Source organism: Hylobates moloch, unplaced genomic scaffold (genome assembly GCF_009828535.3).
Source record: "Hylobates moloch isolate HMO894 unplaced genomic scaffold, HMol_V3 SCAFFOLD_4, whole genome shotgun sequence".
Classification (NCBI taxonomy): domain Eukaryota; kingdom Metazoa; phylum Chordata; class Mammalia; order Primates; family Hylobatidae; genus Hylobates; species Hylobates moloch.
In genome coordinates this window covers 159,671,628-159,687,014 of record NW_026652279.1, presented here as the reverse complement: position 1 = coordinate 159,687,014, position 15,387 = coordinate 159,671,628, and the positions used below count along the sequence as shown (strand labels likewise).

The 15,387-nt window shown below is 41.0% G+C and overlaps 1 protein-coding gene and 1 long non-coding RNA gene across 17 annotated transcripts in view; one reads left to right on the top strand and one right to left on the bottom strand.

Annotated features, from left to right (window-relative positions):
* Positions 1–15,387, top strand: part of DOCK9 (dedicator of cytokinesis 9) — a 293,481-nt gene that overhangs the window by 245,151 nt on the left and 32,943 nt on the right. For all 16 annotated transcript variants that reach the window (XM_032151176.2, XM_058438033.1, XM_058438030.1 and 13 more), the window contains exons 39-43: positions 4,932–5,047; positions 10,715–10,852; positions 10,968–11,150; positions 12,749–12,862; positions 12,981–13,196. In XM_032151176.2, the coding sequence (XP_032007067.1) occupies positions 4,932–5,047; positions 10,715–10,852; positions 10,968–11,150; positions 12,749–12,862; positions 12,981–13,196 (767 nt within the window). The remainder of the gene's footprint in view (positions 1–4,931; positions 5,048–10,714; positions 10,853–10,967; positions 11,151–12,748; positions 12,863–12,980; positions 13,197–15,387) is intronic.
* LOC116467408 (uncharacterized) lies at positions 7,888–10,415 on the bottom strand. The gene is made up of 3 exons (XR_004247790.2): positions 10,356–10,415; positions 9,423–9,500; positions 7,888–8,141 (listed from the first exon to the last, which is right to left on the bottom strand). It is a non-coding gene; the product is annotated as an uncharacterized LOC116467408 (long non-coding RNA).

The window sequence follows — 15,387 nt, the reverse complement described above, 5'->3', positions numbered from 1 at the left end:
TGTTGTTCTAGGAATACATCAAGTTCATTTGCATAATTCATATTTCCCACTGGTATAATGCAGGGAACACCAGCCAAAAAGTAGCAGTGTGTAAAGAAAATCTGGATTTCGTATAATTTGACCTAAAAGGCAGTTAAAGATTACTGGGTCAAGTTGCAGATAATATTTCAGATCAGAATCAGAAAGTATTTTCTAACTGAACTGGCCTTGAGTGGCATATGCTGAGCTGCCTGTGAAGTTCATGTGGACACCTGCAGCTGGAGCTGTGCAAACAGACTGGAGGAGGCCCAGCTGGGGTATTGTCCAGGTCACTTAAGCATGCCACAAGGAGCTGGATGGCGTGGCTTATCAGGCCCCATTTAACTCAGAAATGTCTTTGTTGCCTAAAGCACAAGCAAGAAAATGAATATAGGTGATCATTAAATTCCTTTACTGTACATCATATTGAATTAATATGAAAAATACAGAGAATGTAAACATCTCTGAGTTAAAATATTTTCCAACAGTTTTAAAGCATGGATAATATATCTTTAAAATTGGGTAAAATGTACTTGGATGCTTTAAACATATACTCAAAATAGTAAATAAATGTTTGTGGCCAGGCATGGTGGCTTACGCCTGTAATCTCAGCACTTTGGGAGGCTGAGACAGATCACTTGAAGTCAGGAGTTCGAAACCAGCCTAGACAACATGGTGAAACCCCGTCTCTACAAACAAATAATAATAATGCAAAAAAATCTGGGCATGGTGGTGCATGCCTGTAATCCCAGCTACTCAGGAGGCTGAGGCAGGAGAATTGCTTGAACACAGGAGGTGGAGGTTGCAGTGAGCTGAGATCATGCTACTGCACTCCAGCCTGGGTGACAAAGCGAGACTTCATCTCAAAAAAAAAAAAAAAAGTTTGTTTATAAACAAGACACTTATTTCCTTGATTCTGATATATGTTTCCTTGATTCTGAGGCACATTTTTGCGCACTTTCTAGTATTTCCAAATTTGGGTATATCTTACCTATTACATTGGATATGGTAGTCTGTCATTGATTGGTGTTTCTTGCAATTGATGTGGTCTCAGAGTTGAGCAGGTCTCATACAGTGTACGTTTAAAGTCAGTCATTTGTAATATCCTTACAGAGGATTGATTTTAAGATGTGTGGTATGTTTAAACCAAGTATTTTCACTTGGGGCCTTTACTTCATATGAGGTCCAATTTTCAGATGTAACTCAACATTAGGTTTAAAAAAGACACAGGGAAGAGAAAGCTGATGGTATGACGCCTACCTCCTGAAGCATAAACTCTTAGATTACAGCCCGTGTCTCCACAAGGCATTCTGAGCATATTTGTTTTCTTTGTCTGTGGATCAAAGGGCAGATATCAAATGACATAAATTTTGCCTTGGGATATCACTATTTATTCTTTTCTCTACTCTTTGCCAGTCTGTGAGGAAAACCTTTTTAGCAATAAAAATTGGATGGAAATGAATAATAGATTGTGTAGATGATGATCAGTTTGATATTTTGCAAAAATGTTTGAACTCAATAAAACCATATGCCACGAGTTAATAGATATCTAGGAGACTAGGTCTTCTACATTTGGAGAGTTCTTTCAGCAAGAAAATTCCTTGTTATTTGGTATTTATATTTTCTCATAAAACTTACTATGTTTCTGGATTCATGTTATGGGCTAGAGGGGGGAAAAGTCAAAATACAAAGAAGAATTTTGGTTGCATAAAGAGTGAAGGCAGCTATCAACATGGAAGTGCCCCCTATAGGAATATGTCTCTGACCTACTCTTCTATCCCAAATGTCCTCTGGTATTCAGAAAAGGCATGTGGCCTCAGGCTTCTGTCCTGCCCACCACATTACCTCTGATGTCGTGGTGGTGAGGGGGGAGGTTCACTGATGTATCAGCATTATTCGTTTGAACTATGCAGGTAACGTGAGTTTGTAAAACAGGGTTAGGTTAATTCAGTGTGGACAAATTTTATCTGTGGCCCCTGAGTATATGAAAGATTTGGGGGCTTTAGAATAAGTCATGTCAGAATGACAATAGAATGAAAATTGTATAAATTTGAGCAGTGAATCCGAAGGACTGTAAAGCATCCCGGGGCATGTATGTCAGAGATAGCACGTCCCTGCAGAGGTCCTGCAGCTCTGTCCCTGAAGAGCCTGGCTGGAGCCAATCAGTGCAGGGCCCCAGGCACCACGGCCCCCTAGTGGAAATCAGTGTGCTTCACACCACACTCCTTACTTGGCTGGGTCCAAAGCTGCTTAATCAGCTTTCAAAACATTGCCAACCCTTAGTTTAAGAAATTTCTCTGCCTCTTCTTGGATTTACTAGCTCAGCTTCATTTTCCTGTGTTGGTCTATACCATGGTGATTGTTGATTCAAGTCCTCCTCCTGCGCAGCTCTGTTCCAGGCCTTGAGACAGTCTGAGTCTCTGTGACCGGTTCAGCCTCTCTATGCTGCCAATTATTTTTAGGGATTTAAAAAAATAGCACTAGCTCAGGAATCCTGCTGATTTTTTAGATGAAACAGTTGGAGGAAAAGCAAAGCATAACAAAATGTGGCTAAAAGGGCCATTTCTTTTAGATTCCTGTATGACTCAGGCAAGCATACCGATGTCTGTATGAATCTGAATCTGAAGGAGAGTAGATGGTGTAATAACATTTCCCAGTACCATGTTTCCACGTGTGTATACATAATTATATGACAACTTAATTAGCATAGTCCATTGATGATATGTTTTAAAACAGCACATGGCCAAATTCTAATTTTTAATTGTTGCAGGCTTTCAGCCAGGAGTAGTTAATTTCTATGAGAGTTCTTCAGGCCATCTCACTGGTAATGATCACCTAGATGCACTTCACCTGTTGGTGATCTAGACCAAGAAAAGGACAGTTCTTTGCAGAGAAAGAAATTAAAATAAAGCCAGTTCCTTGTTAAAATTGAACCCAGACGAAAACTCATTCGGGGCAAATGGTAGCCCTCAGGAAAGGATCCCTCGGACCTATGTGATCATTTTGGTTGGTCTGATAACAGGTGTTGTATTTCTTGTGTGTGCCCTCTTACCACAGCATGTGATCACTTTAACAGTCATCATCGACCTATTTGTTTTCCTCTTTCATTGTCTCTGTATCTTACCAAACCTCGCTGAATAAAGTCATGACTTGGCTTACCATCATGGCAGTACAAGTAATATTAGTACCCCAACATATCCACCTTTCTTTTCTCTGGGAGATTTTGTACCCCAAAAGCAAAAAATGAAAAGAACTAGCATGGTGCCAGATGTATTACAGATCCTCACTAAATTTAGAGAGACGTTGGCTGTGCTGCAGAGTGGAAGTGATGTGATCCATAAACAGGATCTCAGTACCACCTTTGTAAAAGCAAAGTAGCATTGGATAAAAGTACACAACAGCGTTTCTATCATATTTTAAAAAGCATTTCTGTAGCTTTTAAAGCTCTTTTGTGGCCTTTTAAAAACCACTCTATAATTCTGACATTTAAGTCAGAATGATGTCATGCTAGTTACTTGATTTTCTCCCAATAATATGTACTATGATACAGTGACCTGGATAAGGAATTTGGAGTGTAGATTCTGTTTTTTTCCCATTACCGGTCTCAAGAACATTCCCTAGGTTTTCTGTACTTCATTTTCTTGATCTATGTACAAAATGTCCTCCTCTCTGGAGTATTAGGAAAATTACTTAATTAATGAGGCGTTGCTTTAATTTTGCTCCTTGGAGAAAGACATTACGTGGTGTTTTATTATATTGCCATCTTTCTTTGTAATCTAGATCAATACTGTAACATCTTTGCATCCCTATACGTATTTCTGCTAATGCATACCATTTCATAATTTAATCGCAACTTGTATGTCAAATTGCATTTATATCAGTACTAAATTGATTTTGCCACATATAGAAGATTTCCGTTTGTTTTAAATTATGTTTGTTTTAAATTGTTTTAAATCATGTGTGACTAAGCTAAATTTAAATGACAGATTCTTCAAGTCCTTTTCTTTTTCTAAACATTTCTTTCAGACATGTTGGCTTTTATGCTTTTTCTTAAAGCGAGTAGAATACTATGCACAGCGCAGTCAACTCTCGATTATCATTCACGAGCTTGCTGGTAACATAGCTCCTGATGTTATTGACTTAACACCTCCATACCACTCACTGTGTGCCAGGCACTGTTCCAAGAGCTTCACAAATATTAACAAATTTAATCCTCACCACAACCCTTTGAGGTAGATGCTGTATTATCCCCATTCTACAGATGAGGCAACTGAGGTTATAAAGGGGCCAAATAACTTGCCAAGGCCACACAGCTGGTGAGTGGCAGAGTGGGACTCAGTGACCAGCAGCCTGGTCTCAGGCTCATTTTCTTAACCGGTGTTGTGCTGCTGCCTCCGTCTCCATGGGAAGCTTTGGAAATCTTAGCCTCTGCCGGTACTCTTGCTGGATAGCAGAATCGATCAACGCCTGTCTTGGTCCAAGTCCTGTCTCCACTGTTTACTACCTGTATGACTTTAGACAAGTTTAGCCTTTCTATGCCTTCATTTCCTTATCTCTACCAAGGATTCAACAATGTTTATACTTCACAGGGCTGTTGAGGGATTAAATGAGAGAATATGTGTAAAGTTCATAGAATCGTGGCAGGTACACAGCAAGTGCATAATAAATGTTTGCCGTGGTTATTGCCCTTTCAGAGTGGGGAAAAAGTTATAATTGTATTGAAACATTATTACTACTTTCTCCCTTCCTTCCCCCCCCCCCCCCCCCCCCCCCCCCAAAAAAAGGCAAACACAGAGACAAGGTCCCAAAGTGGGCCTTCTGATAAATAATCAAAAGTTGACTGTGCCTACCCCATCCTGCCAGCCTTGCCTTCTGAACCACTGGGCAGTAATCTTGTGTTGTAATTCATGCAGGCTATGGCCACTCGGATGCAGATGTTCTGCACCAGTCATTACTTGAAGCCAACATTGCTACTGAGGTTTGCCTGACAGCTCTGGACACGCTTTCTCTGTTTACACTGGCATTTAAGGTTTGTATCAATCTGCTGTTCGTGGTCCTAGTTTTACCTTTCACATTCATTCTGCTTGGTAAGCTCAATGAGCACAAACTTACTGTGTTGTATCTTTACTTCAGCAATTGCTTTTGTCCCTGTAAGGAAACCATTAATCTTTAAATTCCTTTAATGAAACCATTCCACAGTGAATGGCTTGAATGCCATGAAATAAAATTTAACTGGTCAGTGTGTGCTGCGCGCTTGGGTATGGTGGAAACACGGTCTCTGGAGGCAGTTAACTCTTGGTTCGAACCTTGAGGATGATGAATATAGGCACCTAATCAGGCATTTCTGCCTTGAATATCTTTAAGTATATCTGAACGTTATAGCATTTAAATTAGATTTTTATGTAGAAAGGAGCAATAAATACAGACACATTCATCTTTTCAGTTTTTTATCTGTTACTACATTAAATGATAAAAACATTTTGGAGATAGAAAATGAAAGGGTTTTTTTTTTTGTCTTTAAGTTTTAGCAAGTAATATTCAAGTAGGTGGAGATGGACTCTTCAGCCACTCCCCTGTGTTTAGGAACCTAATACTTCTCATTCTTGCTAAATGATTACTTCCATTTCTAGCATAGAAAGGAGAAATTGATTGAGTGTTTATATGCCGTAAATATTGGAACAGTTTGCTTATTTGCAAAGGTATTTGGGAAATAGGACCAAAGTCATTCTCTGCTTTACTTGTCTCCACTACTCATAAAGCACATTCCTTTATTAGGAAGAATAATGATAGTTTTCCTGACATCATGTCACTTTATTATTATATACCTTTATTCTCCTTAGCCGCCACCCCACTCTTGTCCCCATGAAACTCATTATTAGGAGCCCAGTTGAGAGATGGGGAAATGAGCTTAAAGAAAATGAGCTCGGGGTAGGAGCGCCTCATTACCTGGAGCCTCTACTACGGGGGCTCTCAGAGTGTGGTGTCCAGGCCAGCGGCCACTGCAGTCCTGGGAGCATGTCGGAAATGGAAATCCTTGGGCCACTACCCAGACCCACTGAATCAGAGACTGTGGGCGTGAGACCTGAACATCACAGTGGCTCTACTAGAGACGTGAAAGAAGCTTCGGAACCTCTCTTTTCTTTGGGGTATTTTTAGTTAAAAATTATTAGTAAATAGGCAAGGAAGGTTTTAAAAGTGAATATCTGGCCATGCACGCCTGTATCAGTCTCAAACATGAATCATTAAGTTCCGAACAGCAGTGGCAACACCTTCTTCCCCTCTCCGCCTGTGCCCCACCAGGTAAATAAGCAGAAAATTCTGGAGCTGCAGAGCAGTATCATGGGGTGAGCTACAGGCACAAGGGCACAAGTGCAGTCTGAGTGGCACCTATGAGAACAGTGACGGTTTCCTTACCGAACAACCGAACAGCCTGCAGTTCTAATTCAGCCCCTTCAAGTTGCTTGCTTAATAGTAAAGAAGAGGGGCCTGGCGAAGTGGCTCACGCCTATAATCCCAGCACTTTGGGAGGCCAAGGCAGGCGGATCACGAGGTCAGGAGATCGAGACCATTCTGGCCAACATGGTGAAACCTCGTCTCTATAAAATGCAAAAAAAATAGCCAGGCATGGTGGCGTGCACCTGTAGTCCCAGCTACGGGAGGCTGAGGCAGGGGAATCGCTTGAACCCAGGAGGCGGAGGTTGCAGTGAGCCAAGATCGCGCCACTGCACTCCAGCCTGGCGACAGAGCAAGACTTCATCTAAAAAAAAAAAAAAAAAAGAATGGTAAAGAAGAATATTTGTCACTATTCCTGGATCTCTAAATATCTGGCTTCCAGTCTCGGAATGGGACGGTAGTAGGAGTTCAGATGTGAATTCCAGGTTAACAGTAAGCACTGTTACCTGTGTTTGCTCCTCACTGGTCCTATGGCAAAGGGCCTGATCCTTGAGACAGCCAAGGAAGATTGAGCTTCTAGAGCTAAGGTGATCTCTGTCCAGGTTTATATGCCTGCATGCAAAAAATGTTTCCTGTTTAAAGCTCAGCACCCCCCACTGGGAGGTGGGCGAATGTATGGTGCACTCTGTGGCATTACTGGATGTTGGGCCACATCCAGTAGACTCACAGATACGAGAGGCCCATTGGCACCGCAGCCACTGGGATCTTTCTTTGCAAATATTTACTCAGCTGAGGCATCAGTTGGACCATATCAGAAGAGTCTATAACAGTGAGTGAGCTGACATAATTCAAGAAAGTCATCTTTAGCAGGTGTAGCTCTGTGGTTACTGACTCTCTTAATTGGCCACATCTAATAAATTGCCAAAAACAATCCAGAAATCAATTTCCTAATAAGATAAAATGTTTGAAAGATTTAAGCTCAGATTTCTGGTTATTATTATTACATTAGCTTCCTGCTATGTATTGAGTGCCCTCTGTGCCTCAGGCATTAATCTTCACAACCAGCTCTGCCTGGTAGATCGAATTATCCCACGTTTTACAGATGAGGAAATTGTGGCTGGGAGAAGTTAGGAAATTTGCCCAAGATCACTACACAACTGGCCTGTGCGAAGGTCTTGTTCACCACTAAGTCAGATGTGTGTGAGTGTGTTTGTGTGTGTGTGTGTATGAGAGAGAAAGATGAAGTGAGTTGAGTAAAGATCAAGGTATTTGAATGATCTCTTATACAGACAGAAGAAGAAAATTACCAAACACTTAGCAGGTATCAGATATATACAAATCTGGACACGTTCACACATGTTATCTCACTTAGTACTTAAAAGGGTTTGTTTTGTAAACAGGTTGTCACATGCAGAAAAATACGGTTTTTCTAATGTCTATTATTAACACAATCCCAAACCAATGCTGGCCTTCAAGTAGTTTATAATATTTTTAATGTGTTCACAGATTTAATCTGGAAATGTGTTTTTAGCAGTTCCATTTTTAGTGCCTCTTCTTGATTTGAACTGCACAGTGAGGACTAACACATAATCAGGAGCAATAGGAACCAAGACAGGGAGGAGCACATGGGCATCGGAGGCTTGCAAGGCAGCTTGTGATCTGCTTTGCACAACGAGGAGCCTGGTCTGCAGACACATGAGGCTTAGGTCATCTTACTGATTGGCAAGCATCTGTAACAGAAATGGCTCTTCTACAAACTGATTTTTTAACGTTATTTTAAAATAATTATGTACATAAAACTGTCTGACTGGGAACAGTTTGCCATCTTAAATTAACTTTGTTCCAGTTACCTCATTTTGACACCCGAGATTTGTTTTCCTCCGTGTTCCTGGATCTTTTAGAAATTACTGATACTGAGCATTCATTTTCTGAAAGGCTCGTCTCCTGAATTAAGCACCATAGGAGACCATGTTACAATGGTCAAACCTGAATCCAAGACAGAGAATTCCTGGAAAAGCAGTCTCCACGGTATTGTTAGAAATAAGCCATGCCTTTATATTATTCTAATGTGTCATTTACTTTCCTAAGTGAAAATTTCCCATCTTCAGCAAGAGTCTATAGGGATAAAAAGATAGAAATAAGATACCCTGCCTTGTTATCTGTGGATATTTCTGAGTGGAACAGTTAAGGGCGATTTGTGTTTTGCTCTTTTGGTCCCCTGTGGGCCTTTCTGAGTGTTCACAGATGTGTTCGTATTTAGTGTATGTTACCTTCTATTTGATGAGAAAGCAGTAGGGAGACACAGAAAAAGAGGGAAGAAAAGTGATTGGAAAGTAAAAACAAGTAGTTAGGAAACTGGGGTGTGTCTGGGACAAAAGGTCCTTTACCTGTTTAAATGGAGGTTATTTACATCTTTTTTAAAATAAATTTTATTGTATATATTTGATGTTTACAACAGGTTATGGGATACATAATGTAAATGAGCTTTAACTCCATTCTTGCAAACAAGTTTTGAGATCAGAGCTGAAGAGGACTGAGTCCTGAAAATGAGAAGTAAAGGCCATGACCATAGAGCGGGAAAGGAGGAGAAATTGAACTCAAATAGAGAAACATGGGAAAAGTGGAGAAACATTAGAAACATGGGCCAGTTCAGACAGCAGAACTGGGAAGCTTGGGAATTTTTGTAGAAACCGTATCTCCTGGATAGTCTCGGCGAAGAATGCTAAGAAAATGAAAGCTCACCTCCAGATTCACCCAAACCTTAATCCAGTCATAATTAGGAATGTAAATGCATTGGAGAAAAGCCAGGCTTTCAAACTACGGCTCCTGAGAAAATGGCGTTCATAGATAAAACTTGTAAGCAGTTCCCCAAACACTGGAAATCCCCCCCCTTTTTTTTTTTTTGGTGAACAGCTGCTCATGGTTGAGAATTAGATCATATTCATTTAATTAGTCCCACTTTCTGCTCATTAAATTGCTCCCCTTTCACATGATGGAATTCAATATGGTACCTTAGTATTTCATGATGGAAAGATCACTGTGAATTCCAGGTGTTCTGCCAGCTGTGATAGATCCACAATTCACTGGACCTAAAAAAAAAACAAAAACTTACTCCTTGAGGAAAAATTTCTCTCCAACAACAAGACAAGGTAGATCTTGCTCTGAAACTATGACTGCAACCATAATTTGCTATGTAGCAAAATTATATGGACATAAGTTACCCCTGTTCCTTTGGCCGAATTGTAAGATTGGTTTGAGATACTGGCCTCTTGACATTTTTTTATTAATGTCAAATCTGCCTACTTGTGCAGAATGCACACACCTATTGTTCCCCCACAGAGCTTTGTTCAGACAGCTTGTCCGTATTGGAAGGTGGTGGTGTGTCATTTAGTGTTGTGCACATTAGACACGAAGTTCATCCTGGCTGCTTGCTAGGCCTCACCTCTAGCTGCTATGTATATTCTACAGTTGATGGGAGTTGTAGCCAACCAGGCTTCCAAAGTGTTTAATTTGTGTGAATTTTCTACTGACATGAAGAAATCTTGAATGACTAGGAGCAAATTATAGTCTTCTTGTTTTCTTTGATAAGTAAAATCCACGAATGTCAAAACCCTACTAGATACCGCCTACTGAGCTAGACCAAAGTATGCATCAGATGGTTTCTACACTTGATCTTATGTCTTCACAGTCGCTGTTCAAGGTCAGTTTTAGGGTCATCATTTTACAGATGAGGATGCTGAGACTCAGTTTACCTGTGCAAATTCATGCCTATGATAAGTGGTACCTGACCAAAGCCTGTACATTTTCCACCTTACCAAACTCTCTGGTTATTCATAGCTTAGCAGAGTGCCTTAGAGGCCTGGGGAGATCACTTTTCCCTTTTCGAAGACCTGTTTCATATACCTTACTTGAGTACTTTTTCTCCATCTATAATTATCGCATACCTGTGATGGCACTTCTCTGTTGGAATTAAGATGTCACAAATGACACCTCTGTATCAGCTGCTGGTAGACAGTAAAAATGAGTACATATTAATAAATAGAAGCCCAGTCAGTACTAAGCAAGTGTTCCTTTCAACTCTGTTACAGTTTGCTGGGAGGTTTATCCCCAAAACATAAATGTATTGATAGATTTGTTTGTTCTACAAAAGAATTCTGTACTTTCCTAGAGGATTCAAGGCAGAGTTTGTTTAAAGTATAAGTTGTCTTAATACTTAGAAAATGTAATTCTTGAGCCTGAAATTGTGTGAAACCTACTAGAGGTGACTGGTATGTCTAACAAAGCCGTCAATGTGTGTTTTAAGAACCAGCTCCTGGCCGACCATGGACATAATCCTCTCATGAAAAAAGTTTTTGATGTCTACCTGTGTTTTCTTCAAAAACATCAGTCTGAAACGGCTTTAAAAAATGTCTTCACTGCCTTAAGGTCCTTAATTTATAAGGTAAGTTGCTTCATGGGCAGTGGTTAGATGTTTTCCTTCTTCCCCCGGAATTGAAGGGTACATTACCGAGCACTGACCTGTCTGTGGTTTATCTGCTTCCTCTCATCCTGTCTAGTTTCCCTCAACATTCTATGAAGGGAGGGCGGACATGTGTGCAGCTCTGTGTTACGAGATTCTCAAGTGCTGTAACTCCAAGCTGAGCTCCATCAGGACGGAGGCCTCCCAGCTGCTCTACTTCCTGATGAGGAACAACTTCGATTACACTGGAAAGAAGTCCTTTGTCCGGACACATTTGCAAGTGCGTGTGGTTTAGCTTTCCAATACAGATTTACGCTGTGGAATCCTGCTGTATCAGGAAAACTTTGAGTATCACATTGACCAATTTACCTTGTCATAAAGATAATGCAAAATCTGGAGAACTGGGAAGCCACATTTGCTGGCTTGGTTTATTTCATGTTCCATTACTATAAGATATGGGTCCGAGATGCATTTCTGTTGGTAAATTGACATTTAAATATTGAATCAATATTGGACTCACTAAAATTCCATTGAATCAAGAAGTATTAGAACCTGTGTGAGGATGCTTAATAGTAAACATTTTAGGTAAGGAACAAAAAGCCCAACCGAAGTGGTTCTTTTCTGTCCTCTGTCTGCTGACACATCTGCTATCTCTCCAGAGTTAAAGCGTCCTAAATTCTCTGCTCTGAGAGCCAGCCAAGATAATGACCAAACTTGTGTATTTTTGTAAACTCTCTTTTTCTACAAACACATGGTAGGTGTCCCTTTTCCATCTCTGCATTTAACCCTTTTTTTTTTTTTTAACAATATTTATTGTCCACATAGGATTCATGGATACAACCATGAACAAAGCAACCCTCTCCCAGCCCTCATGGAGTATAGTCTAATGGAGGTCACAGACAAGCCCTGGAACTCTGAGAGTACAAGTGTGACCACTGTTGTTGTAGAGGAACTTGAGTGTATCAGGAGGGGCACCTAGAGGATGTGAAGGATGCATAGGGGCTCATGGTTGGAGATCGGTGAGCATGTTCCAGGCCACAGTGAACCATGGGGAAGCACCCATCTGGGGAACTAGAGATGTTCCTTACTGCAGAGTTTAGAATATGGGTGAGAAGGAGTTGAGGAGGACCCATGGTTGCATATCCAAATCGTTGTGTATTTGGACAGATCTTCTGGACTCCAGTGTTGATGATGGGTCAGTCAAGGGTAGTCTAGACCTCAGCTAGGTAGACCATTGTCAAAGCTAGGTCAGAGAGGATGGTATCCTAGATCAGGGATGGTGAGGTAAGAAGGAAGAGGAGATTGAGTTGACAACATTTGGTGACCGATTGTAACTGGGTGTGGTGAAGGAAAAGGAGAAATAAAGATGGCCTCCATGCTTTAGCTCAAGCAACTGGGTAAAGGCAGTGCTATTCATAGAGCCAAAAAAAAGAGCCCCCCGTGGCATAGTTAATATATCCATGTTCTGATAAAGTATTGCAAAGGACAGTCTACCCATTGCATATTTAATACATAGAAGTTCAAACTGAAAACTGAGAAATAAATCATGTCTCCCTCTTGGTTAGAGAAGGTAGTAGGTAAGTAACTATCCAAGTGAATGGGCTTATCTCATTTTCCTTCTCCCTTTGCTCTCCTGATCAGCATTTTGCTTTGCAAACAGTGTTTTTTAAGGATAGCAGAATCACTTTCTGTAATTATTCTTAAAGGGGAAGAAAATACCTCAGACATTGTTTCCTACACTGGAGCGACCCCTGCTCAAAGCACCCCCCAACCCCCACTTTGCCGGGTCCTCAGGCACATCCTAACTGAATTGCAGAAGCCCAGCCTGGGCAGTCATTTGAAGGTAAATTGATTTGCTCATGGTTATGTGTCCTTAAGGTCATCATATCTGTCAGCCAGCTGATAGCAGACGTTGTTGGCATTGGGGGAACCAGATTCCAGCAGTCCCTGTCCATCATCAACAACTGTGCCAACAGTGACCGGCTCATCAAGGTGGGTAGCCTGGCCCATGTTAGTTTCACCCTGAGACTCTGCGTCAGCACCTGAGGTGCTTGTGGACAGGCAGCAAACAGGAAGCCACGTGTCCTTTCCTCTTCCACCCTTGTTTTAGCACACCAGCTTCTCCTCCGATGTGAAGGACTTAACCAAAAGGATACGCACGGTGCTAATGGCCACAGCCCAGATGAAGGAGCACGAGAACGACCCAGAGATGCTGGTGGACCTCCAGTACAGCCTGGCCAAATCCTATGCCAGCACGCCCGAGCTCAGGAAGACGTGGCTCGACAGCATGGCCAGGATCCACGTCAAAAATGGCGATCTCTCAGAGGTAGTCCTGCCAGCCGCTTGAACGGGTTTTTGAAAAAACCAATGAGGCCCCATTCACTTAAAAAGCCAGTTTTGAGAAAAGTTATTCCATTAATCAAAAACCAATTAAAAGTATGCAAAACTTTAAATAGTATGAAGCTTAGGGTGACTTCATAGTTAGCTGAGCATTTTAATAATTTAAAACAAATTGTAAGGGGTTATTTTTGTCACCAAAGAGCATTGTTTAAGCTCTTAAACCTATTCATACAGTTTCCTGCTAATTAAAATACACATCAAAATTCCTCTGTAGTTCTAAAATTCAGCTATTTTATGATCAAATGAATTCCTCCTGTTATTTAAGGTAATGACAGGTGTTGCTTTCTCCTCTGTGAGGTAGTCCATTTCCTTTTGTGGATGCAATAGGTATTCCAGCATTCCCTTCCATGCAGAGCTGACATATTTCAATATGTAGACTGCATGGCTGGGAGTTGGGTATGTGGGCTCCAGTACAAGTAATATTGGACTTTGAATCCAAGATCCAATATTAACTAACTCTGTGACATTGAGCCAGTTTTTTAACCCCTCTGTTGCTCAATGACATCATCTGTAAAATGGGGAATTGAAGAAAACAACTGGCTGTGAGGCAGTCTGTGCTCCTAGGAGAACTCATTCAGTGTCTGTGCCTGAGATGTTTAGCTATGATCAACAGTATTACTATAGCAAGCAAGTTTTGACTTTTAAACTTTTATAACTGTTTGAATTAATAAACGTACTCTAAGTCTGAAAATTGTAACTTTTTACATATTTATTTTTCAAGGAGTTCAATATGCTAAAAAGTACACATTAACGTGACAGTTTTGTTTGACTACAAATTTAATATAAACCACACATTGGCCATAATAAAAAGGAATAACTAAGAGAAGTAATTTTTCTATCATTCTAAGAATTTAAGATTCTTTAATGACATATGTGGGCTAGGTCTCAAAAAAAAGTAAGGAAGAACTCACTGAGCTTCAGCTGTTCCTCTGTGAATTAGTTTTACGTGGCTGCCGTAACAAAGTACCCAGACTGAGTGGCTTCACACACGAATGTATCCTCTCTTAGTTCTGGAGGCAGAAGTCCAAGAGTGCAGTGACAGCAGGGCCACATCTCCGAATGTTCTCGGGGAGAACCTGTTCCATGCCTGTCCCTGAGCTCTTTGTGTCGCCAGCAGTCTTCATGTTCCTTGGCTTGTAGCCACATCCCTCCAGTTCCTGCCTCTGTGGTCGCATGGCATCCTTCCCCATGTGTCTGTGACACCAGTAATGTTGAATTTAGGGCCCACCACACACCAGTATGACCTCATCTTAACTAATTATACCTAACAGAGCCTGTTTCCAAATAATATCACATTCTGATGTCTCAGGGAGGCCATGAATTTTGGGGGGACACTACCCAACCCAGTATACCCAGTGAATAAGGGATGAAAGCAGCAGCTAATTTATAAGATTTCTTATTGCCCTTGCCGTGTCTGGTTTTGTGTATGTGCTCAGTAACCCATCATGTACTTTCCTGCCTGTTCAGTGCATGTGACCCTGCTGTGCACTGCAAGAGGGACACACGTGGGAGGCATGAACTCTGCCTCTGAGGACTGGATAGTACATAACTCCACTCTCCAACAGACTTCTCTCTGCACACATCAGAGTGCATGCCACACTGCTAACATTCGGTGACACACATGCATGTGGAGCAGCCTCTGCCAGTGTGTGTTGGCTAGCTAGGGGTGAGGGTCTAGACGAGGGCACCACGTGGTGGCGCTCACCCCGCTGACAGGCACAGAACCGCATGCTTAGAACCTTGTAGCGGGTTCGCTTCTAACAGGTGTCTTTGATCTTTATAACACCATGGCAATTTGGTGAAAAGAATTTCTTTTTTCTTTCAATTTAAGATATGTATAATGTTACCTATTTCAGATTAAATTATGATTTTTATTTAGAATTTTATGTTTGGAAAAAATTATAACTTGCTCTTAATTTTTAAGTCAAGCGAAAAATATATTAGCACCTGAAATTTGAGCCATTCTCTCAGAATCTAGGGAGGAGCACATGTTTTCTTCAAAGCATCCTCTTTTCGCTTTGAGAGAAATGATGCAGAAATATTAAGTATAGTAAGAGAAAAATGCTGCTTTTATCTTTTACTTTACAAATGTAATAATTCTACATAGAAACAAGCCT